Below are 25,227 nucleotides of genomic sequence, written 5' to 3'. Positions count from 1 at the left end.
TGCTGGGATAAATGACCACTTGCTCCCATTAGGGGATTTCTTGTCCCATATTCCTCTCAGTGGGGGAGATGATAAAGAAGGAAGCCTTGCTATAGATAAAGAGGGAAAGCCAGAGGTAATACTGTGCATATGGGGATAACTGTTAAATTCTGAGCCAGACCACGGCACAAAGCTCTCATCCAGTCTTCTGGAATAAATAAACCCCAGACCTGCCTTTTGAAATATGTATCATGGAAATGTCCACAAAAGCAGAAAAATAGGCTTTATGATTCCCCATGCACCCAACTTCAGCTTCAACAATTACCAACATTTTGTTGGTCTTATCTACCCACCCTCTTTCTGTTCCCCCTCAAGTGTTTTAAAGACAATTTCAGATACCATGTGATTTCACTCCAAACTTCTTGGCACCCTGATCATCTTATCACTGCAAAAGAATAAACACCCAGCAGTCACTCCCGGAAGATCAGCAAGGTTATTTTAATACAGATGTGATACAGAATGTTTAATTACAGCAGGGCAGTGATCCCAGTTAAATAAAATTAAAAACCTTTATTTTCCCAAATATAAAATTACTAAATTAATATCTTCAAAGAAAATATAACATGGTGAAAGCTTTAAATTATACCACCATTCACCACAGGATTTATAATTCACCAATGACATACTCCACCATTTTGGCAAAATGACGAAAGTTTTAAAACCGTCTATAAACCCAATATAGCAAAGACTGTATACATCTCCATATTGCACTTCTTTTATGTACAAGAATACAACAGTGCAGTGTACTGCATATACTAAGAACAACACAAATCTGTCACAATTAAACTTAACTCAGAAGCTGATGTATTAAAAAATGTAGAAACGTAATAATACAGGTATGTACAGAACACTGAGACTGTATTAACAAACTATATGTACATCACAATATACCATACTACTTTTAACTTTTTAGCATAGTTGTGTTTATTAATACAGGCCTTTGGTGCTAAATTGCTTGACTAGTTTTAAGCTCACATAGTTTCTTAAGCTTTCATATTTTTTAAATGCAAGGAAGTGAGTATAAAAGCACTAAATCTCCTGGTTCACTGGTACAAAAATTACAACGGTCAGTTTCCCTTGGGTCATCAAAAACTAGTCACAAAAATAGTTTTTGTATTCAACCTGAATATACCATGGGTGGGGCGGGGGAGGGGATATTTTTAAGATTTTCCAGCTCAGCCTAGAGGCAAAATGTGGCCCCTGAGGCCTCAGCTTCAGTGCTGCTCTCTCTACCATGTACATTCTGAAACACCTTTTCTTCAGGCCGCTTATTTTAATACTACTCTGTAAGAAAGAATAAAATGGAACTCCAGCTTAAAAGTGTCTACCACATGCCTCTGTTAAGACACAATGAAAACTTGGAATATTGCCAGTGAGATTTAAAAAAATAGGTGCATCCTCTTACATCATCTGTAGAAAAATCTGCTGAGAAACAACACAGTCCTCTCTCTCCTTTCTCTCTTACTCCTCTTGGCTTCTCCCGGTGCTTGATCTCCCCAGTGATTAGCTTTAGGAAATCATCCTGAGTTTGCAAACTAGAAAGCAAGTCCCCTACGTGGCCCATGAAGCATGGTCACACCACTGAGGACGAGCTGGTCATTCCATGAACCATTGTGCTTGTTGGGGTCCCGCTGATGGCATTGAAGATGTGAAGGGAGTTGGGTAAAACGCTTGCCTTCTCCTCCAGGGCGCAGATCTTGAGGCACAGAAACACAGTGTTATCAAAGTGGAAGGCCCCAGGCAGACATTTCTCAAAGAATCAGCACCCAACAGTCACTCCATTATTGTGAGTAATGGTGGGCCCATTTAGCTTGGCTTTGGGGGTGGACAAGCTTATCCAGTAAATGACTTATCTAGTAAATGACTGTTTTCAGATGAGGATTGTAAGGAGAAAGTCAAGAATGGCACGGCATGTTTTGTTTCCTTTATGAATTAGTGAATGCACAGCCTTCTAGACTCACAGCATCAGAAGGCAACTTGAGGTCTATCTTACACGTATGTGCTTGACAGGCACAAAACCTAGCCCTTTTCCCTTGAGAAAGTCTTTTAAAATGAATTTGGAGCATTTGTGTTTCTCTCCTGGCTCCTTTTCTCAGGGTCTTACAGATTTAATCTTGGGAAAGAGAGGCCTGCTACCCTTCGCCCTCAACATGCACCATCCCATCCCAGTGGTGCCTGGGAGGAATCTGGGGATTAAAAGTCTTGACACTAGCCAGGTGGAGATTCAGAAGAACACACACACACAGGGTCCCCTGGAAGCACCAAAAGCAAGGCTATCCCTGCCACTACCCGTTTTGCTTCCAAGTTCAGAGGGGCTCAATCTTCACAGCTGTTGACACAATGAAAGTTCAAGATACAGCCGAGAGCAAAGTACTGCATCAAATGTCTGTGCCACCTGGGAGTTCAACATTTCAGCCCATCGCCTCTTCCTACTTTCATCTTTCCTAGTGCTGAGTGCTGGCACCTATTGATTAAATTTTTGTTCTAAAGGAATCTGGAGGCTCCACAGAAAAGATCTCAAGTTTTCTCCAAAAATGTATTCCCATGAGAGCTTCTCCATCTGCTTAGTTATTCACACATTCATTTCTCTGATCATTTCAAGTTTTTCTACTTTGTAAAATGTCCACGAAAGGGCTGTTTTCCTCTGCACTGTCATCATGCCAACGCTACAGATGCTCAAACTCAGTAATAACGAGTTAGTTTATCAGAAAAACAATATTAAAAAATGACATTACCATCCCATCTAAATGTGTTAGCATGGAGGAGGAAAAAAAAGCAAGTACGTTAGAGCTCACATAGAAGTTCGTTTCCTGCAAGGGAAATTTCCTAACTACATCGTCATGACAGGACATCTAACACAAACGACGCTGGTCTCCACTTTGCACAACAAAAAGGCAGTAATGTAGGAGCAAACAAAGCCAGTTCTGCGTTATGAAGGGACTAACATTAACCATAAAGACTAGGACAGTGACTCCGATAACGTTCCTGTGGTTGGTGGAGGAGGGACTCCTTGCAAAACAATAACGTGGATGCTGCTTCCCCTGTTGGCACCCTGGTCACCCATCTTGGCTGATGACTACCGAACCTATATGCGGAACCCTAGCAAAGTTCACACAGAAAGAAGTAAGAGCAGAGGAATCAGGAAGGGGCCTGTGATGAGAAGAAACACAGACGCAGCCACAAAGAATCCACTGGGGCACCCAGGTCAGCTGTACGCAGACAAACATGGACAGCAGCTATAGTTTCGAACCGCCAAAGGCCTTTAATGCAGCAGATAATTCCTTAAGCCAGGGTGGGAAGCCCTGTTCCTCCAAAGGGTTAAGTGAACAGAGAATTTTGCAGGAACAGTTGGCATTTTTGTGTGTGTGAGGAATTTGGGGGACTAGACCAGAGTGGAAAGAGACGGAGCGACAATGAGGCAGGTGCTGCTCCTAGGGTTGCTTTAGATAAGGACACACAAGTGATCTGTCAGCTGTTCCCAGAACAGCCCAGGGCTAGAGGGAAGCAGGAATGTGGCAGGCTACATTTTTCATCAGATATTAAAATTCTGGAAGGATAGCAGAAGGCTTAGGTCATCACAGGGTGTTACCTGAGACCCCCAACTTATCTTCACTCCCTAAACAAGAACCTCAAGGTATCAGGGCCAGGTGGCACTAACCTGCTCATGCATGATTTCAGAAAGCTCTTTTGCCATTTCCCTATAGTTGGCTTTCATTTCTTCCTGGTACTCTAACTGGTCTTCTTTAATCAGACGTTCGTTCACGGCTAAGGCCTGACCACACGCTTCCACAAATTGCCTGAAGTGGTATGGGAGAGGGAAATAAAGGCACACAGAGGACAAAGAATGAGTCCAACTGGTAGCATCTCTTTCCTGAATGCTCACAGGAATCATCAGTACATGAGGAGAAAAAGACATTTTCCGTGTGCTTTACCTGAAAACTTCCTTAAGCAATTTCACTTTATTGTCAGGGTATCTTTTTGTGTTTGTGTCATCTAAGAAAGCTCGGGCATACGCTAAGGGGCCAGCATTGACCTAGAAAAAAAGCAAAGAAGTGAAACTAAGTTAGGAAGAGAATGACCATTATCATTGCTTTAGCTTCAGGTGCCTGCATGGGAAACAAACAAGTCCAGGAATTTAACAACCCACAAGGCAACCACAAAGCACGTACTCTCATGTCACTGGATTCCATCACCTCCGCCACCCTCCCGGCACTTGTGATGACAGTTCATTTTATGTAAGAAGAAACTAACTCTTAGAAAAGTTAGATGCCTGTTCAAGTTTGGAAAGCCAAGAAGCAAAATGCCAGAGACCCCAGCCCAAGTCTTCCAGCTCCACATCAAGGATTCTTACCTACCATGGTATTTAGTCCCTGTGATCTGTGCTATGCTATAGCGGACAGGTATAAAAAAAAGTAGCTATGCCAGCTCTTAAAAACAAGAACAGAAATGCTACCAGTCAAGAAAAATATTGGCTGATTGGGCTATATTAATAAAGAACTTCTGTTAATCAAAAAATGTTAAGAGAGTGAAATTTAAGATACTTTTTTCAGATAGTTTTCAGAAAACATAAAATGATTGTTTTATAAGAAACCTACTGCTCTCCACACTTGTTTATATTTACAAGAGTCTTGAGGCTTCCATCTAGGTACCTAGACCTTCCAAATAGCCAAAAAATCATAGTAGTATGGACAGCTGTTGCCCTCACCAACAGCTCAGTGAGAATGACAGCTCATGGCATGTCCCCACCTGCTCTGACATCAGGAGGGACGAGACAAGGCAGGGAGGACCACCTGGTAACCCTGGATGGGAAGTAGACACTGCTGGCGTGAACAACCTGGAACTCCCCAGGCCCTTGGCCTGCTCTGCCTGGCTCACCTGAACGCTCACACTGCCCTGTAGTTTGAGCTGCAGCTTGATCATGTCCACCTCGGCCGAGGAGCACAGCTGCCGGAGTTCTGTCACCTTCTTGCTCATCTCGTCAATGGCCACTTCGATGGGGTTCAGGTCGGTGTGGTGCTGGTACATGACGGGGATCCGCTTCTTCACGTAGGGGAAGCAGTGTATTGCTGCCAGGAGAGTGAGACCCAGAATTAGTCCACACTGGCATGATCTTTACTGCTCTCAAGGTCGAAAATTTTTATTTCCTTTTTACAAATATAAGAAACATAAAGCCAGCTGGCCAAAGTCACATCTAGTACTCTGTAGAGCCAGAATATTATCTTCATTATCATGTAACCACTTATGATGTGTCGTACAAAGTCAAGAGAGTTGGTTCCTTGACACTCCTTTAATATGAGAAGTGTGTCTTTGAAGAAATCATTTTACCATTCCTTACTCAATTTCCTCATCTATAAATGCCCTTGGAAGTTCTAAGACCTGAATGCGTTAGCAGGTAGAAGATGACTCTGACAACATAAAAAGACTAAACAGCTTTGAGATACTACATAACACACTGAGTCCAGAAGATAGTTCCTTAAAAATATCCTTAAGAAAATTCATTTTTGCCCATAGAACAACTTTGAACCACCTGCTAGGTTTGTTTGCTTTTTTTTAGACAGAGTCTCATTCTCTTGCCTGGGGTAGAGTGCCGTGATGTCAGCCTAGCTCACAGCAACCTCAAAATCCTGGGCTCAAGAAATCCTCCTGTCTCAGCCTCCCAAGTAGCTGGGACTATAGGTACCCATCACAACACCCAGATAATTTTTTTCTATTTTTAGTAAAGATGCTCTTTACTTGCTCTTGCTTTTGCTCAGGCTAATCTTGAACTTCTGAGTTCAAGCAATCCAACCTTCTTGACCTCCCAAAGTACTAGGATTATAGGCATGAGCCACCGTACCTGGCTCCCACCTGCTAAGCTTGAATAAATGTCAGAATCCAATGAAAAAATAACACATAAAAATATATTTCCATGCAAAGCATTTAATGAATCAGAAATTCACAAACTTTTAGGGTTGTACTACTAATAAAGGTATTTTGAAACTTATAGCAATGAAAAAAATATAAGTAAAAATATTTACTTTTCCTTACATACTTAATGTATAAGAGAAACTCGATATTGTGCAACACAATATTGTTTTTATTATAATACCCAATTAATAGTTTTTATTTATTATAATAAGATACTTAAACAGATTAATACCAAAGGTTTAGTTTAAAAATAAACAGAAAAATAGCAGGTTCTAATTTGGTTCTGTTTCACATTTCTATTCACACCCTTATCTCTATAAATATTTATGAATATCTACGATCGTCTCATTTAATAAGAGGGTATGAAAAAATGTATACACATTTTAAGAAAGGAAAAAGTGTATTAATTGTAATATTCAATGTATACCAATAACAAATGAATACAAGTCGCGTTGAACACCTTTTGTCATTGCAGAAATCAAACATGACTTAAGCATTACAGATTTAATACTGTTTTTTCCTTAATTTTTTGGCATCCTCCATATATTTACTAATAGGCCTGCAGATAAGTACTTAAAGCTTATTTTATTCTTATTTTATTCAGGAGGGAGTGGTCATGCTTGAATTCACTATGATTTCCTCAATGGCCATGAGAGTTTACTCTCTGGAAGGACTTGTCAGAATGGGAAAGAGGTTACCTCCCAGAGGTAAACCCAGAGTTCCAATGGGCCAACCAAGGTCTGGATGAAGCTGGGGAAAACATCTACCCTGAGATGACCTCAGGTATTGCACACCTGTAGGCCTGTTCTATTCACAAATGCCTTGTCAGTGGAGGGTCAGGATTCCTACCTTGGGTTTCACAGTTTTTAATGGCAGTATTGGGATCCACAGACTCTCTTTCAATAGAAGCTTCTCTGACATTAATGACAACTAGGCCTCTCTGCTCCCTAGCCAGGGAGGCAGCTCTGGGATGGAGGGGCCTGTGTTTGCCACCCGTGTGGCTTAATAGAGAAACAAGACCACCTTCCTGTTTGTAAGGAAGAGGCACCTGCAGAAACATTTCCAAAGGCTTCCAGCCACATCATAAGCCTTGTGAGCTCCAGTGCGGCAGCACCATTAGTTAAGAGAGAAAAACCAACTCCAGTGGTAACGTCTGTGAGGTGTCCAGGGATCATACCAACTTTACTCAGTGTCAAAGTCTTGAGCCACCACTGCTTTTGACAGTAATTGGAGCCACCGGCCACAGGTGAAAAGAGAAAGCCTGGGATCCACGTGGAGCTGCCAGGCCTGTGTGATGTGGGAATCCCCCTAGCCCTTCCCCAAACCCCCTCATTGGCCTCATGTGTCTCCTCTCCCACAGGCTCCTGGGGCTGCTGCTGCTTCGGCCTCTTCCTCGTGGTTCCCTAACAGTCCCAGCACAGGCACCCCTGCTCTTGGCCTTTGCCCTAACGGCTTCTTCTCCGTCCATGTTCCCTGGCGTACTTCTTACCTTCTTCAGGTCTTGACACAAATGTCACTTCTTCAGTGAGGCCTACCCCGTCCACTTCATCTGAACTGCAACCCTGCCCTCAACCACACACTCCCTTCTCCTTTCACTTTTGTCCAGAGCACAGGTTACATTCCAGTGTGGGGACATCTGCTAATCTGCTAACAGCCTGCCTACTGCCGCCTGTCTCCCCCAGCTGGAACAGTGCTGCACCGGACCATACACCTTTGTCATTAGTGTGTCATTAATGGCTGGTATGCCAGCCATTCTGTGGAACTGACGAAGGCCCTGGAGGGTGGATGGTTAGGTGACCGACCCACCAAGCCACTTTGTTGGTGGATGGGGAAGACCCAGCTGATAAGCAGGGTAGCCGTATGTTCTGCTTGGCCTTAGTGGAAGGTGGAGGGCAGGAGGCTGTTTCCAACCTGGGTGGGAGTCAGTTCCTGACTGGAAGAACTATGGAATAGGGACTGGGGAGAAACTGCTTGGCAGACATTCCTGCGGTGGGGTGGGGTGTCATGTTTCATGTTTCAGGGCAGGCTCAGAACTTGCCACTGAGGAGGCTGGAGGGTGACCACCAGGGTTTTTAATGAGCATGGGGCACAGCCCTGGAAGGTGAGTCTGCACTGGTCCAGGGCAGGGGTGGGGAAGGCCAGGCTCCCTACAACCCAAGAGGCCAAGAGTCAGCTGTGAAGCAAGGCAACGGAAGAAGAATCCAAGGGATGATAACTTAAGGAAAAACACGTTCAAAGCAGTGGCTCTCAACCTGTGGGTCGTGACCCCTTTGGGAATTGAACAACCCTTTCGCAAGGGTCGCCTAAGATCATCCTGCATATCAGATATTTACACTGCGATTCATAATAGTAGCAAAATTACAGTTATGAAGTAGCAACACAAATAATTTTATGGTTGGGGGTCACCACAACATGAAGAACTGTATTAAAGGGTCATGGCATTAGGAAGGTTGAGAACTACTGGTTTAAAGTCTTCGGAATGCCCTAAAGTGTGTACCCTTAACTAAAGGTTGACATAGAGTATACATGTTTTTAGTGGCTGTTTTTAAAAGAGACACAGTCTTGCTCTGTCTCTCTGGTGGGATTGCAGTGACATCATCATAACTCAATGCAGCCTTGAACTTCTGGGCTTAAGTGATCCTCCTGCCTCAGCTTCCAAGTAGCTGGGCCTACAGGCACATATCACAGTACCTGGCTAGTTTTTCTATTTTTTGCAGGGACTGGGTCTTCCTACGTTGCCCAGGCTAGTCACAAACACCTGGCCTCAGTGTTTCTGAGGCCTCAGATCTTCTTGTGTTGGCCTCCCAAAGTGCTAGGATTACAGGTGTGACCCAACTACCCCTGGCTTTTAGTGGCATTTTTATAACATTTTCTCTAAATCTTCATGCTGTCCATAAGTATCATTTTGACATTCTGAGATCTTTTAGGGAGAAACCACGCTGTGTGTTTTATTAGATTATAATCTCCCCTTGTTCACCATCAACCCCAAGAAGCCCAATAGTGGATAAAATCCAGCAAAATGAAGTGCATTCTTTCCATTCTAGGCTACAACTTAAGGAGTATTTAACACGATGAGAATGCTCTCTCATTTTATAGAGGAGCCAAGTGAGGCAGAAAGGGTGAGCTACCTGCCAAAAGTCACACACCAAGGCTATGACCTAGATCTGTAGGACCCCGGGCCAGACTCTCCACTGCCCAGGCTGTGGAGGGTGGTTATTCTTAGCCCCAACAGTGAGGGTGTCTCCTCTGTTCTGGCAGATACAGAGTTTTGCTTACATACCCCATGCTTTATCTAATCTCAAGTAACAAAATAGTAAACTGTAACCCTGAAGGAAATGTGCCTAATGAAAACAGCCTCTGGTAACTCTGACTCAGTCTGCTGCCTTCCCAACAACCACAATAATACATCCTGACCTTGACTCAGCAGCGACCCAGGTTTACTTAAAGCAGCAGTTCTCAAATCTGAGTGTGCATCAGATCACCCAGAGGACTTGCTGAATAGGAACACCCAAGCCCACTCCAGAGTTTCTGTCTTAGCAGGTCTTGGGGTTGGGCCCCAGAATGTGCATTTTTAAAAGTTCCCAGAGGATGCTGATGCTGCTGGTCCTGGAATAACCTTTGATAACCCCTGATTTAAAGAATCAAAAGTAAAGTTGTTAGAGCTAGTCTGATAAATGCTATGAGCTAATAATTCTCATAAAATGACTCCATCCAGAGATGTAGTTATCTTGCTTAATAAGAATTTGCTACTGATGTGTGCATTAGAAAAATAATTCATTTATTTATGGGGTAGGGGCTGACAATTGTGAGAACGATGTTGTCTGTGCTTCACATAGCTTACTTTGTTATTCTATAAGCAGTAGGAGGACACTTTAAGAATATGGGTTTTTAACTTTTATCTCATTTCCCTCACAAGGAAGGGGAAAAATTCCTGTAATATGCTGTCCTGAGATAATTAATAATGATTCATAATTTTTTTGATAACAGCTTTACTGAGATATAAATCACAGGCTGTATAACCCTCCCACGTGCACGGCCAAATTCCCTGAGAGCTGAGCATCACCTGAATGCAGCATCTAAACAGCACGCCCTCCATTTATGACACTGTCCAGATAGAAACACAGTGCTGGCCAGGTGCGGTGACTCATGCCTGTAATCCTAGCATTCTGGAAAGCTAAGGTAGGTGAATTGCTTGAGCTTAGGAGTTCAAGACCAGCCTGAGCAAGAGCAAGACCCTGTCTCTACTAAAATAGAAAAACTAGCCAGGTGTGGTGGCTGTCTGTAGTCCCAGCTGCTCGGGAGGCTAAAGCAAGAGGATGGCTTGAGCCCAAGAGTTTGAGGTTGCTGTGAGCTATGATGATGCCATGGCACTCTACCCAGGCCAATGTAGGGAGACTCTGTCTCAAAAAAAAAAAAAAGAAAAGAAACATAGTACCAGCGTCTAGGAAAGCAGGGGATGCTTTCTCAGCTTGAACTAACTAGGGCAGCTCTTTAGAAAACATGCCTCAATGGGGGCTAATGACATACTTGGCATTCTGCACAGGCCTCCCGCTGATTTTTTAAGTCAAGAAATTATTTTATGTTACCCCAGTTATGCTACTGACCTTAACCTACGAATGAAGGGGTCAAACTCCCCCCCAAATTGTCCCATTAGGAAATGGATGTGAAGCGTATTTCCAAGAACGGGTTATCGATGGCTAATCAGTGCCAAAGGGATCAATGACAACTGCATCAGGAGAATAGTGGCCTCTAACGGCAGTGTAGGTATGCAGGCCAGAGATCAAGCCTCACGTCCCATTGATTCATTCAGCCTAAAATTGCTGAGCAGGTCCATGCAGGAGCTTGGGCAGCAGAGATGCGATAAGTACCCTCCTGTAAGGAGACGGAGGACCATGTACAGAGGCTGGACCTAGGGCCATGACCTGGAAAGTGTACTACCAGGTTTTAGGACGAGTCCATAAACCACCTGAAATTGTGCAAAAGCATCTGCGCAGATAAGGGGCCACCATTGTCGTTAGATTCTATGAAGGGTAAACGACCTTACACCGGTTCTGAATTTCCAGTCTGGTGGAAGAAGAAGAGTAGACAGATAAACAAGAAAATGTCATTCAAAAGTATTCAAAAGCAAACACCAGATAAACGTGGATCAAAATGCGTGAGGCGGAAGCTCGCTAAGCTCAAAAGGCCCTTCTGACTGGCAGCTTCTGCACCCATTCCGGGCAGCCGTCCAGCCAGTGGGCCGGCCATCGCTAAACGTACCTGTCAGTATGGTGCGCCGTTTGCACTGCTCTTCTACTCCACCCTGCCTCTTCCCTGCCTGGGTGAAGGGCATCTCAAACACGAAGCGGCGGATGTTGTGTGATCTTTCAAACTCTGTTTTCCTTTCTTGCAATTCTTTTTCATCAAAGAATGGGGTCACATGAGTCACTTGGATGTACGCATACTTGGAATCCAGATCCTTAGGGTTGACCTTCGATTGAACAAAGGAAATGGAAGGTTGGTGCTATTTGCAGGAATCTCTCAAACCTCACCTAAGCTGTACTTCCTTTCTTTTCTTTGAGACAGAGTCTCACTTTGTCACCCTGTGTAGAGTGTCATGGCATCACAGCTCACAGCAACCTCAAACTCTTGGGCTCAAGTGTTTTTCTTGCCTCAATCTCCTGAATAGCCGGGATTATAGGCGTCTTCCACAACACCCAGCTATTTTTTTAGAGATAGGGTCTCGCGCTTGCTCAGGTTGGTCTCAAACTCCTAAGCTCAAGCAATCCACCTGCCTTGGCCTCCCAGAGTGCTAGGATTAAAGGCGTGAGCCACTGCACCCAGCCTCTAAGCTATATATTTTTTTCTAACTTTTTTTTTTTAATTAATTTTTTTTTTATTGTTAAATCATAGCTGTGTACATTAGTGCAATCAAGGGGTACAATGTGGTTTCATATACAATCTGAAATATTCTCATCAAACTGTTCAACGTAGCCTTCATGGCATTTTCTTAGTTATTGTATGTAGGCATTTATATTCTGTATTTAGTAAGTTTCGCCTTTACCCATTCTAAGATGCACCATTTTCTAACTTTTTATTAGTAAATATGTTGAGGGAAAAATAGTACAACCAACACCCACATACCCACAACTTGGATCAACAATCACGAGTCATTCACAACACATGTGCACGTGTACACACACCCAGAACAAGTACACACAGAATTTTCCTTGTTGAATGGCCCTTAGTCTTGATTTCTGTTTTCTAAACTGCAATGTTTTTGGCTTAGAATTTTAGGAATTTGTTTTAGGAGTAATGTTTGAAAGCTAGGCCTCTAAATTATCATCAATCTGTAGATGGATCAGATTGATGCTAACAGCTTCAAGTTAATTTAATATAGGTACAGATTAATCTAAGACGGAATCTAATGATAAGCTTAGTTCCTACTTAACATGTCAATGCTTTTAAAAACCACATTGCTGGAACTGGTGGTGTTCTCTTTCTGTAACATGGCAGAAAATTAAACACAGGCACTTTCTTTTTCTTTTTGAGACAGAGCCTCAAGCTGTTGCACTGGGTAGAGTACCATGGCATCCATAGCTCACAGCAACCTCCAACTCTTGGGCTCAAGTGATTCTCCTGCCTCAGCCTCCCAAGTAGCTGGGACTACAGGCGCCCACCACAATGCCCAGCTAGTTTTTGGTTGCAGCCATGGTTGTTTGGCGGGTCTCGGCTGGATTCAAACCTGCCAGCTCAGGTGTATGTGGCTGGAGCCTTAGCCACTTGAGCCACAGGTGCCGAGGCTAAACACAGGCACTTTCCACAAAGACACAAAAGCTTATAGGGGGGATAAACCAATTTTGTACATTTTAGTTGAATTTAACCTTCTACAGCAATAAAAAGGGACATGGAAACAATTGACCGTGCACAGAATATGGCGACTACATGGACGAATCAATGTGAATAGGATGGTTTTACTGTTCTTGGGACAGAGACATTTGTAAAGAAAAATAAAAAAATGGATGTGAAAGTGCCACTTTGGAAGTTAAGAAAATACATAACATCAAAGAAAGTTATTCTTTATGTTTCAGAAAAAGCCACCTGGCCAATCATTCTAATTGTATTCAAATCTATTAAACTTAACTTTCTTTAGCAGAAACACTGTAAGGGTGGTGGGAATGCAACCTTCTTGCCTATTTGCCAGTGCTGTTTCCCTACCCTGCACTTCCCAGGCTTTACGTGTGGAGAAGGAATAAGGGCTGTCGCTGGGTGTAGGAGGAGGTCCAGTAATCCTCTGAGCTGTTGAGAACCTGGAGAGAAGTCTATTAATGTTTAAGTCACTACTTGATCCAGACATATGTTTTGGTTTCAGAGAAAAAGGCAAATTTGAGCATAGGAGTTTGATTTACAAAGTAAGAAGGTCTTCATGAGATTATGTTGAGGTTTCTGCTTATAAGTGGACTAGTAGCATGTTCATCCCTGCTCCTCTGCGCAACCCTGTTAAAATGGAATTAACCTGCAAGGGAAGACAGCAGAAGACAGCAGTGGCTGAGAGATAGAGAGCAAGGTGCCTGGAGTTGCCAGTTGACTGGGCAGAGTGGAGGAAGCTCTGATCCCCATCCCCATGGAGGGGGTAACACACGTGAGCCAGTGCAGCCCTCAGAAGCATGTGAGGACTAGACTTACGTGCACAGGATCGGGGAGATGAGTGAGGTGTGGGGGCCCAGAGGCCCAAAGTCCCAATCTGGACTGGAGAATGCCAGGTTCCCCTCCCTAGTCCCCACAAGAGGGCAGAAGTCATTCCCTGAAAACTAGTCTGGAAACTAACTGGGTCCATGAGTCTCAGCAGAAAGCAGGACCAAGGTACAGAAGGCAGGTAGACGGGTAAGAAGCTTACCCCTCCCCAGCTGCCCACCCCCCTGCGTAGGAGAATGGAGGATTCTTCTCTGGACAAAGTGAGAGGTCCCAAGGAAACAGAGTTCCGACACTGAGGACCCAGAGGAAGGCTCAGGAAAGAAAAGGAACCAAGGATCACTCCAAAATGATGTCCCCAGAAAGAGGCAGGGCTCATCTTTCTCCAAGAGGCTAGAAGGAGTTTATCCTTTTATTTTATTATTTTTTTTTATGAAATCGTAACTGTGTACGTTAATACATTTATGGGGTTCAATATGCTGATTTTATATACAATTTAGAATGCTTACATCAAACTGGTTAACATAGCCTTCAGCTCACTTACTTAATTATTGTGTTAAGACATTTATATTCTACACTTAATAGATTTGACATGTACCCTTGCAATACGTACCATAGGTGAGGTCCCATCGTTTACCTTCCCTCTATCCAACCTCCCCTCCTCCATCCTGGGCTATAGTTGTGTTTTATCTTTCATATGAAAGTGTGGGTGATGGAGACTTTACCTCTTTTACGTTTACACAGATGGAGCTGGAACATATTCATCTTAGTAAAGTATCTCAAGAATGGAAGAAAAAGTTGCCTTTTGTTTTAGAGATGGGATCTTACTCCAATGCCTGGCTAGAGTCCAGTGTACTATCTGAGCTCACTGTATGAGAACTTTTAGTGCAAAAACCAAGAGCCCAACCTCTGCCTGAGTTTCAGGAAGCAGAGGGATACCCAGCTTCCTGGAGATGTCGTGAAGAGGGTGGGACACATGAACGTACAGGTAAAATGTGTGGGTTCCAAAATTGTCTTCATAAGAGCAAAATCTAAGAGGATAGCCTCCTCTCTAAATACTATGTCAAGCTCATTCCTACAGTCTTCCTAGCTGGTGAGTCTATTCCTCAGTCTGTCTGTCCACATGACCAACCATCAGTGACCCAGCCCATCAAGTCATGTCTAAGTGCAGGGGAGAATTTGTGAGAAACAGAACCCAGGAACCCACTCTTTCAAAGTCTCCTTTCTTTTGTGAGACCAAGTCTTAACCTGCCGCTAGAAGCCAACCATCCTTAATTTCTTCTTATTTTCTTTTCCGTACACATTTATAAATACATAATATATAATCATCACATTTAATCAATCAAAATAATACTATATTCCTATGAAACTTACTCAAACACAGTCATACCTTGCCAGAATCTTGTATCATTTTGACATTTTCAGAACCAAATTTATCTGAGTAAAGTTTAAGGAGTCTCTGAGAAATTTCTGATAGAGGGGTGAGTTTGGGTTCTTTGTAAATATACTCCTTTCCATCTTCATCTTCAAAGAATCCCTGTGACATAAAAGCACAATTAAGAGTTCTCCCCGAATACAAACCCAAGGCTTACCACCAGGAAGGGTTCTTTTGTTAAAAGGGTTAAAAAAAAGAATGATTCTAAAATAAAATCTTACTTAACGAGTTTTCTGTATAAAAAGGGTAAGGATAATAATGGGAAGTCTAGGTGCAAAGATAAAGGAAAAACACAAAACTGCAAACTTATTTAAGAATGCTGTCATTAAGTGCTGAGTGAAATGAAAGATTTTGGATTCAAGACGGCGCCATCTCAGAGAAGGCTAAACATGAAGTCAAGCCTGTTTCACGTTCCCAAGAAGCAGAACTCGCTGAAACACATGAGTAGCCTGTGGCAGGGAGGCCTCAGAAACACACAAACATCCCTTCTCCTGTTTGCTCCTAGTTACATGCGATTTCATGGCACGAACTGATACATTCGGGCCAGGAGCACGTTTAGTACAAATTACATGAAGTTTGTGTAAATCCTGTTTTGCTTTACTGATAAGGAAAAATATTAAAGGCCTGTAGAACAATACCAGAAAATACTTAACATCATCAACAATCATCATCTGCTTTAGCACCAATTATGTTGGACTATACGGCTTAGAATTGCATGGGAAGTGAAAAAGGTTGAAAATCAAAAGTCCCGGCTGGGGTTAATATTTAAAATAAATTTTAAAGAAAGTCTCTCATCTAAAATAAAAAAGAGAAAATGGTGAAAAAAAAAATAACAGTATATATTTAGAAAAATGCAGGCTAACATAAAACAAAAAACACCCACATCAAACTAGGAGTTTAATGCAGCCATTTTACTACATTACTTGCTTTTTAGGCATTTACTGTAATTACCTCCACATCTGTTTCACTGTCTGTAAACTGGTATTGCTATAAAGTTATAAAAGACAATAACAGAACAAATTGAAGGTTATATAATTCTCATAGAAAACCACACAGCCTAAACAAATAAATTATAACATTTAATAATGTTAGAGATTCAAAGGTTAAAATTTAAGTTAAATTTAAATAAACCCTTTCACATAGGGGTTCTGAAATACTGTAACAGCAAATATACTTGTGGAGATACTATATTACAAAAGCTAAAGGTGCACAGGTACAAAGGAAACCAGAAAGTCTTAATTTGTGGTTTAAAACATGCAGTACAGATGCATAATTAAACAGGTGATTTATTTCTGTAAATGGAATAAAATGTTAATTTTATTTTGGAGGGAAGTTTGTGATGACTGGACGGATATACAGACAGACTGGAAAAGGAAACTGGCAAACCACACTGAGGTACCAAAGATGCCACTAAGAATGCTTACGGAGGAAGAACTTACCGCTGCCTTAAGAAAGGAATAAAGAGAAGACAGGAAGAAAGAAAAAAAAAAAAAGCAGAAAGTTTACTACAGAGGAAGACAAGAATCATAGTAAATATGACAAATTCATTTAATTAGCATTTATAGAAAACAGAGAATTTACAAGATATAACTTTATTATAGAGTTAAAAAAAAAAAAATAAAAGGACTTAGGACAACCTGCACAACAGACAGGAGGCTCACCTGTCCAAAGAAGGCCACCCGGAAGTAGGTCCCCAGGAGCCTGCGGCCCGAGTGCATGACCTCGGTCACTTTGCTGTAGGCCCGGTGCAGCGTGTCGTACAAATGGGCCAGCCTCTGGAAAACAGAACAAAGCCCATTTCTTCCCACTTGAAAATAGTGTAATCATCTTAAAATAATAATTTTATGTGATGATGGAAGTGAAAATTCCTTGAACTTAAGTAAAAACCTAATTAAAAATATATTTTGACTGTACAACTTATAGTGACCAAAGAGCCAACCTGCGTATGAAGACCCACCAAGTCTCCACATATGGCAAGAAATTCTCTTTTCAGGTTAGCGTGAGGTGTCAGATGGTTCTCTGACGCCATTTTTATTAGTTTTTGCTCTTCCTAGTCTGTTGGGTGTGCTAAGAGAACCTGGAGAACATCCGAGCCCAGGAAGGACGAAGCCACACCTTTCCCCATGCAGGTGAAGTAAGGGAGAGTCCTGAGGAAAATGGCCCCAGGGACCACAAAACTTGGTTCACACAGGCTTTCAAAAGTGGAGTGTCAGGTGGTGACCCTTGTAGTTTGATATGAGGGTGTCTGCACAGAGTTGGGGCCCAGGGATGTGCGATGCCTGATGACTGGTGGTGACTGGTGACCACCTTCAGTGTAACGTGAAGGGTTAGAGCCACAAGCTCATCACTGACCCACGGCCTGCTGTCTCTCTTGGCGTATGAGCAGGCTTGGGGGGTACGTCATATCACTGTGCTGTCAAGTAGGAAAAACAAAAAGCTACTGTGATACCTCAAAATCCCTCCGCTTCTCATAAATGGGGATGATGAGTTTATAGATGTCAGCAATCAGCTCGTAGCGCTCGGCTTTCCAGAGTCCATCTGCGCACTGCTCAAGGAGCTCCATCAGCACGTCCTGAGCAAAAAGCAAGGTCAGAGAAATGTGTTACAGGGAACACAGAGAGGGGGAGGGGCCCCTTGCATATATGTAAGCCTGCTAGCAGACAGCAGTTTCAAACACTAACTTCATGCTTGGAACAATTCATCACCACATTCTTTTCTAGAAGCCATTTTTTCAATCATGGTTCTAAGCAAAAATGGAAAAGGATCATATTGCACAACTGTGTAATAAGACATTCTCATGGAAAAACTCAAATTTTAGATCTCTTTCAATAAATATAATCTGGAAATTTTTTTCCTTTTGAAGAACAATGACAGTGATAAAACAGGGAGGGTTACTAAGCATGACTTCACTCCAAGTTAGACACATCTAGGGGTGCAGTGTGGTGGGCACTCTGCCTGCTTCACCAACATCTTTTCCTCCCTCCTTTGGAAATTTCTACCTATTGAAGTTTGGATAGTTACTCTGCCTCCTCTAAAGCCCTTGAACTTTGGAGCTACCCATAGCTCAAGAATTGGGGCACGTGGCTTGGCTTTACACTAACCAGCATGAACCTATTTCCTGGCCATAGTCATTGTATGACCATGGGTAGACATGTGACCTAAGCAATCAGTTGGGTGAATATTAGGACGCTAGCTTCGAAGGCTGGGACAGAAATGCTCCACCAGGCTGCAGTGGCTGGGGCTGACATTCATCCCAAGGCCAGAAAAGGAGCCAGTCTACCTTAGAACAGAGTGAAGAGCCCCCTTGTTGCACTGTAAAGTAACTCAATCTCTTTCAGAATTTCCTAATGTAATCTAATACCTGACCTTTATTGTTTAAGTTCATTTAAGTGGGTTTTGTTTATGACACTGAGTAAATTTTCATGTGTTGTCAACCATAGTTTTGGTCAACTGTTCAAACCTTTTGCTCATTTTCTATGGGGTTATTTTCTTACTACATTCTATGAATTCTTCAAATATTGTGGATAAAAGTCCTTTACTAGATAGGTGATTTGTAATTGTTTCTCCCAATCTGTAGCTTATCTCTAGATTTAACGGTATCTTTTGAAGAGCAGAAGTTTTTGATTTTGATTTAGTCCAATTTATGAAGATTTTGTTTTCTGGATTGTGCTTTTTATGTTCCAGCTAAGAAATCTTTATCTAACCCAAATTCACAATGACTTTCTCTTACGTTTTCCTCCATAAGTTTTATCATTTTGGATTATTTTTGAATAAAGTATGAAGGTTTTTTTTTTTGCATATGTTTATCCAGTTGTCCCAACTGTTCTTGATGAAAGAACATCCTTCCCCACTGAATAGCTTTTTTTTTTTTTTTTGTAGAGACAGAGTCTCACTGTACCACCCTCAGGTAGAGTGCCGTGGCGTCACACAGCTCACAGCAACCTCTAACTCTTGGGCTTACGCGATTCTCTTGCCTCAGCCTCCCGAGCAGCTGGGACTACAGGCGCCCACCACAACGCCCGGCTATTTTTTTGTTGCAGTTTGGCCGGGGCTGGGTTTGAACCCGCCACCCTTGGCATATGGGGCCAGCGCCCTACTCACTGAGTCACAGGCGCCGCCCCCCACTGAATAGCTTTTGAACCACTGTAAAAATCAGCTGACCATACGTGTGTGGACTCCGCATTTTGTTCCACTGATATATGTGTCTGTCCTTGTGCCAACAGCACAAGGATATTTTTGATGCTATGGTAAATAGTACTATTTTTATATTCTGATGATCTTCTGTTCAAGGAAAGTACTTTGTTTGAATAAGGATTAAATGCCATCTAGCATATTTGCTTCTACGAATTATATGAAACAATCATTAACTATATAATGAAACCATGGTATCTTTAAATGAAACTATCTTATATCCTGTGATCTTGCTAAACTGAATTATCAGTTTTAATAGCTTCTTTTGTAAATTCTTTGCTTTTTTCCTGTCATATAAAATAACTATGTCATGTGTGAATACAGAAAGCTTTATTTCTTTTTCTTGCCTTACTGAATCGGCTAAAGCCCCAGCAAGATGTTGAGCAGGGTGATGAAAGCAGATATGCTTGTCTTATTCCCAATTTTAGGGGAAAGCATTCAGTCTTTCACTACTGAGTATGAGGGTTAGCTGGAGTTTTTTTATAGTTTTTTTTTTTTTATTTTTCAGGTTAAGGAAGTTCTTTTCCACTTTTAGTTTTGTTTTTGAAAATCACGAATGGCTATTTAACTTTGTCAAATGCTTTTTCTGAATCTTCTGTTAGGAACATATGATTTTTCCTATTTATTCTGTTGAGGTAGTGAATTCCTTGTGTTTTCAAATGTTGACCCCAGAACATCCGAAACTATTTTTAGAATAAATCCCTACTTGGTTATTTTTCTTTTTTATGTATTGCTAGATTTAATTTGCTAATATTTTGTTAAGGGTTTTATAGCTGCTTTTTAAACATTTTTGTATCCTCTATAATGCTGTAAATGAAGAGCAAACCCCTGTGTTTTTCATTACTGGCCTACTGTTTTCTTGCAGGCCTAAGTTTATACATGCCAAAAAAAGAAACATTTTAAAAAAGCAGTTATAAGTCAATTTACCAGAAAACACTATCTAAGCAAGACCATTTAACTCCTGTGTCACATTTACAGCATACAAACCATAAAACTATCATTGGTGTGTCAGTGCTTTTTATAAAAGGTACAGCAGTTTTTTCATGTTTTTACTGTAGGTCTCATTAAGTACAAACACTAAAGCCAGACAGATGCAGTAACTACCATAACAGTCACAAAGAAGAAACAGAAAAGGTTCTAATACCATCTCTTTTCCTTTACACTTGTATTATAAAGTTGTACACCTTTTCTTAGTTTCATTTCAAATATTTTCCAATGGATAATTTATCCATGCTGAGCATGACAAAAATTTATGATTCTTTTCATGCTCCCCTGATTACAAAAAGCTAAAGAATAAAACTTGTGCAATGCCTGCATCAATATATTTTTCCGTATTTGTAAAAATGGGGAAAGTATCCTAGGTGGAACCTAAATTGGCATCTGTGAGCATCAAATAAAACTTTACCCTCAAAATGCTTTGAAAACCAAACTCTATATGGTAATGCACAGGCCAACTAAACAAACCTCTCTTACTACAATCACCACTTTCTACTCTGTAGTTATCAAGAAAAAAATCTTACTTCTACGATGCTACATATCTGACAGTGCCATCTGGCCAGTGGGGAGACAGACCCATGGGCAGATGATAAAAGATGGCAGTTAGTTCACTGATGATGGCTGTGAAAGGGCCAGACATGCTGAGAGGAGAGGCATGCACCCGGCAATGAGGGGAAGGGCAGCGTGCAAAGCTGGGGAAAGTGGATCAGGAGCTAGTGAGGTGAAGCTGAAGGTGGGCATGGGAGCAGGACACCAGTGGAGACGGGGCAGACACAGCCTGGGCAGAGGCAAAGCACGAAGGACTCACAGGAGTTTGAAGGGCTGCGGCATAAAAGCTGAATCAGTGCAAGGCAAGAGGAGGCAGGGAAGAGTAAATACATACTGAACTGGCAAACTTAGAGCTTCTTGAATTAATACATTAATGATTAGATGTAGATAATTTTGTAAGGCATGAAAACACACATGGCCATACCTCAACTACCACAATGGCCAAGGAAGCATTATACAAGGAGGATGTTATTAATGGTTCTCAGATGATGGTCTGTTTGTTTAAGTGAGGTACCTGTGTAGAGTAGCCTTTCAGGTATATTTTAAATAGCTCTAGGTTAGTACATAAATACATATCAAATAAAAGACATGTCCAGTCTCCTCCATCAGATTTTTTTTTTTTTTTTACTGGTTCACTTTTCTTTTTCTTTTTTTTTATTGTTGGGGATTCATTGAGGGTACAATAAGCCAGGTTACACTGATTGCAATTGTTAGGTAAAGTCCCTCTTGCAATCATGTCTTGCCCCCATAAAGTGTGACACACACCAAGGCCCCAGCCCCCTCCCTCCTTCCCTCTTTCTGCTTCCCCCCCCAATAAACTTAATTGTCATTAATTGCCCTCATATCAAAATTGAGTACATAGGATTCATGCTTCTCCATTCTTGTGATGCTTTGCTAAGAATAATGTCTTCCACTTCCATCCAGGTTAATACGAAGGATGTAAAGTCTCCATTTTTTTTTAATGGCTGAATAGTATTCCATGGTATACATATACCACAGCTTGTTAATCCATTCCTGGGGTGGTGGGCATTTAGGCTGTTTCCACCTTTTGGCGATTGTAAATTGAGCTGCAATAAACAGTCTAGTACAAGTGTCCTTATGATAAAAGGATTTTTTTCCTTCTGGGTAGATGCCCAGTAATGGGATTGCAGGATCAAATGGGAGGTCTAGCTTGAGTGCTTTGAGGTTTCTCCATACTTCTGTCCAGAAAGGTTGTACTAGTTTGCAGTCCCACCAGCAGTGTAAAAGTGTTCCCTTCTCTCCACATCCACGCCAGCATCTGCAGTTTTGAGATATTTTTTTTTCTTTTTTTTATTGTTGGGGATTCATTGAGGGTACAATAAGCCAGTTACACTGATTGCAATTGTTAGGTAAAGTCCCTCTTGCAATCATGTCTTGCCCCCATAAAGTGTGACACACACTAAGGCCCCACCCTCCTCCCTCCATCCCTCTTTCTGCTTCCCCCCCCATAACCTTAATTGTCATTAATTGTCCTCATATCAAGATTGAGTACATAGGATTCATGCTTCTCCATTTTTGTGATGCTTTACTAAGAATAATGTCTTCCACTTCCATCCAGGTTAATACGAAGGATGTAAAGTCTCCATTTTTTTTAATGGCTGAATAGTATTCCATGGTATACATATACCACAGCTTGTTAATCCATTCCTGGGTTGATTTTGTGATGTGGGCCATTCTCACTGGGGTTAGATGATATCTCAGGGTTGTTTTGATTTGCATTTCTCTAATACATAGAGATGAGGAACACTTTTTCATGTGTTTGTTAGCCATTTGTCTGTCATCTTTAGAGAAAGTTCTATTCATGTCACTTGCTCATTGATATAAGGGATTGTTGGCTTTTTTCATGTGGATTGAGTTCTCTATAGATCCTAGTTATCAAGCTTTTGTCTGATTGAAAATATGCAAATATCCTTTCCCATTGTGTAGGCTGGCTCTTTGCTTTGGTTATTGTCTCCTTAGCTGTACAGAAGCTTTTCAGTTTAATGAAGTCCCATTTGTTTATTTTTGTTGTTGTTGCAATTGCCATGGCAGTCTTCTTCATGAAGTCTTTCCCCAGGCCAATATCTTCCAGTGTTTTTCCTATGCTTTCTTTGAGGATTTTATTGTTTCATGCCTTAAATTTAAGTCCTTTATCCATCTTGAATCAATTTTTGTTGAGTGGGGAAAGGTGTGGGTCCAGTTTCAGTCTTTTACATGTAGACATCCAGTTCTCCCAACACCATTTATTGAATAGGGAGTCTTTCCCCTAAGGTATGTTCTTGTTTGGTTTATCAAAGATTAGGTGGTTGTAAGATGTTAGTTTCATTTCTTGGTTTTCAATTCAATTCCAAGTGTCTATGTCTCTGTTTTTGTGCCAGTACCATGCTGTCTTGACCACCATGGCTTTCTGGTACAGACTAAAATCTGGTATGCTGATGCCCCCAGCTTTATTTTTATTGCTAAGAACTGCCTTAGCTATACGGGTTTTTTTCCGGTTCCATACAAAACGCAGAATCATTTTTTCCAAATCTTGAAAGTACGATGTAGGTACTTTGATAGGAATGGCATTGAATAGGTAGATTGCTTTGGGAAGTATAGACATTTTAACAATGTTGATTCTTCCCATCCATGAGCATGGTATGTTCTTCCATTTGTTAATAACCTCTGCTATTTCCATTCTGAGGATTTCATAGTTTTCTTTATAGAGGTCCTTCGCCTCCTTCGTTAGGTATATTCCTAGGTATTTCATTTTCTTTGAAACTATGGTGAAGGGAGTTGTGTCCTTAATTAGCTTCTCATCTTGACTGTTCTTGGTGTATACAAAGGCTACTGACTTGTGGACATTGATTTTATATCCTGAAACATTACTGTATTTTTTGATGACTTCTAGGAGTCTTGTGGTTGAGTCTTTGGGGTTCTCTAAGTATAAGATCATGTCGTCAGCAAAGAGGGAGAGTTTGACCTCCTCTGCTCCCATTTGGATTCCCTTTATTTCCTTGTCTTGCCTAATTGTATTGGCTAGAACTTCCAGCACTATGTTGAACAGTAAAGGTGACAGAGGACAACCTTGTCTGGTTCCAGTTCTAAGAGGAAAAGCTTTCAGTTTTACTCCATTCAGTAAAATATTGGCTGTGGGTTTGTCATAGATAGCTTCAATCAGTGTTAGAAATGTGCCACCTATGCCTATACTCTTCAGTGTTCTAATTAGAAAAGGATGCTGGATTTTATCAAATGCTTTTTCTGCATTTATTGAGAGGATCATGTGATCTTTATTTTTGCCTCTGTTAATATGGTGGATAACGTTTATGGACTTGCGTATGTTAAACCAGCCTTGCATCCCTGGGATGAAGCCTACTGGATCATGATGAATGACTTTTTTGATGATAAGCTGTAATCAATTGGCTAGGATTTTGTTGAGAATTTTTGCATCTATATTCATGAGTGAGATTGGTCTGAAATTCTCCTTTTTGTTTGGGTCTTTTCCTGGTTTTGGTATCAGGGTGATGTTTGCTTCATAGAATGTGTTGGGGAAGATTCCTTCTTCCTTAATTTTTTGGAATAATTTCTGCAGCACAGGAATAAGCTCTTCCTTGAAGGTTTGATAGAATTCTGAAGTGAAGCCATCTGGACCAGGGCGTTTTTTGGTTGGAAGATTTTTTATTGTTTCTTTGATCTCAGTGCTTGAAATTGGTCTGTTCAGGAGGTCTATTTCTTCCTGGCTGAGTCTAGGGAGAGGGTGTGATTCCAAATATTGATCCATTTCCTTCACATTGTCAAATTTCTGGGCATAGTGTTTCTGGTTGTATTCAGAGATGATCTCTTGTATCTCTGTGGGATCAGTTGTTATTTCCCCTTTATCATTTCTGATTGAGGTTACTAGAGATTTTACTTTTCTATTCCTCATTAGTCTGGCCAGTGGTTTATCTTATTTATTTTTTTCAAAAAACCAACTCCTTGTTTCATTAATTTTCTGAATGATTCTTTTGTTTTCAATTTCATTGATCTCTGATTTGATTTTGGATATTTCTTTTCTTCTACTGAGTTTAGGCTTAGATTGTTCTTCTTTTTCCAATTCCATAAGATAGCTTGTGAGATTGTTGATGCGCTCTCTTTCTGTTTTTCGAATATAGGCATCTAAAGCGATGACTTTTCCTCTCAAAACTGCTTTTGCAGTGTCCCACAGGTTTTGGTAGCTTGTGTCTTCATTGTTGTTATGCTCAAGGAAGTTAATGATTTCCTGTTTTATTTCTTCCTGCACCCATCTGTTATTCAACAGAAGATTGTTTAATTTCCATGCCTTTGTGTGGGGTCGAGCGTTTTAGTTAGAGTTGAGCTCCACCTTTAGTGCCTTATGGTCTGAGAAGATACAAGGTAAAATTTCAATTCTTTTGATTCTGTTGATATTTGTTTTGTGTCCCAGGATATGATCAATTTTGGAG

The 25,227-nt window shown here is 41.3% G+C and overlaps 1 protein-coding gene across 21 annotated transcripts in view; it reads right to left on the bottom strand.

The window, feature by feature from the left end:
• Positions 1–463: 463 nt before the first annotated feature.
• DOCK9 (dedicator of cytokinesis 9) overlaps positions 464–25,227 on the bottom strand; it is a 288,860-nt gene continuing 264,096 nt past the window's right edge. For 13 of the 21 annotated variants that reach the window (XM_053563270.1, XM_053563264.1, XM_053563279.1 and 10 more), the window contains 9 exons: positions 17,502–17,624; positions 16,714–16,827; positions 16,004–16,039; positions 15,008–15,154; positions 11,206–11,416; positions 4,915–5,105; positions 3,972–4,072; positions 3,698–3,836; positions 464–1,735 (listed from right to left, as the gene is read on the bottom strand). In XM_053563270.1, the coding sequence (XP_053419245.1) occupies positions 1,613–1,735; positions 3,698–3,836; positions 3,972–4,072; positions 4,915–5,105; positions 11,206–11,416; positions 15,008–15,154; positions 16,004–16,039; positions 16,714–16,827; positions 17,502–17,624 (1,185 nt within the window). In that variant the 3' untranslated portion in view covers positions 464–1,612. The other 8 variants (XM_053563274.1, XM_053563283.1, XM_053563265.1 and 5 more) reach the window with 2 other exon arrangements.

Source organism: Nycticebus coucang, chromosome 15 (genome assembly GCF_027406575.1).
Source record: "Nycticebus coucang isolate mNycCou1 chromosome 15, mNycCou1.pri, whole genome shotgun sequence".
NCBI classification, from domain to species: Eukaryota; Metazoa; Chordata; class Mammalia; order Primates; family Lorisidae; genus Nycticebus; species Nycticebus coucang.
The sequence above is the reverse complement of the archived record's forward strand: the minus strand, read 5'-3'. Positions and strand labels throughout refer to the sequence as shown.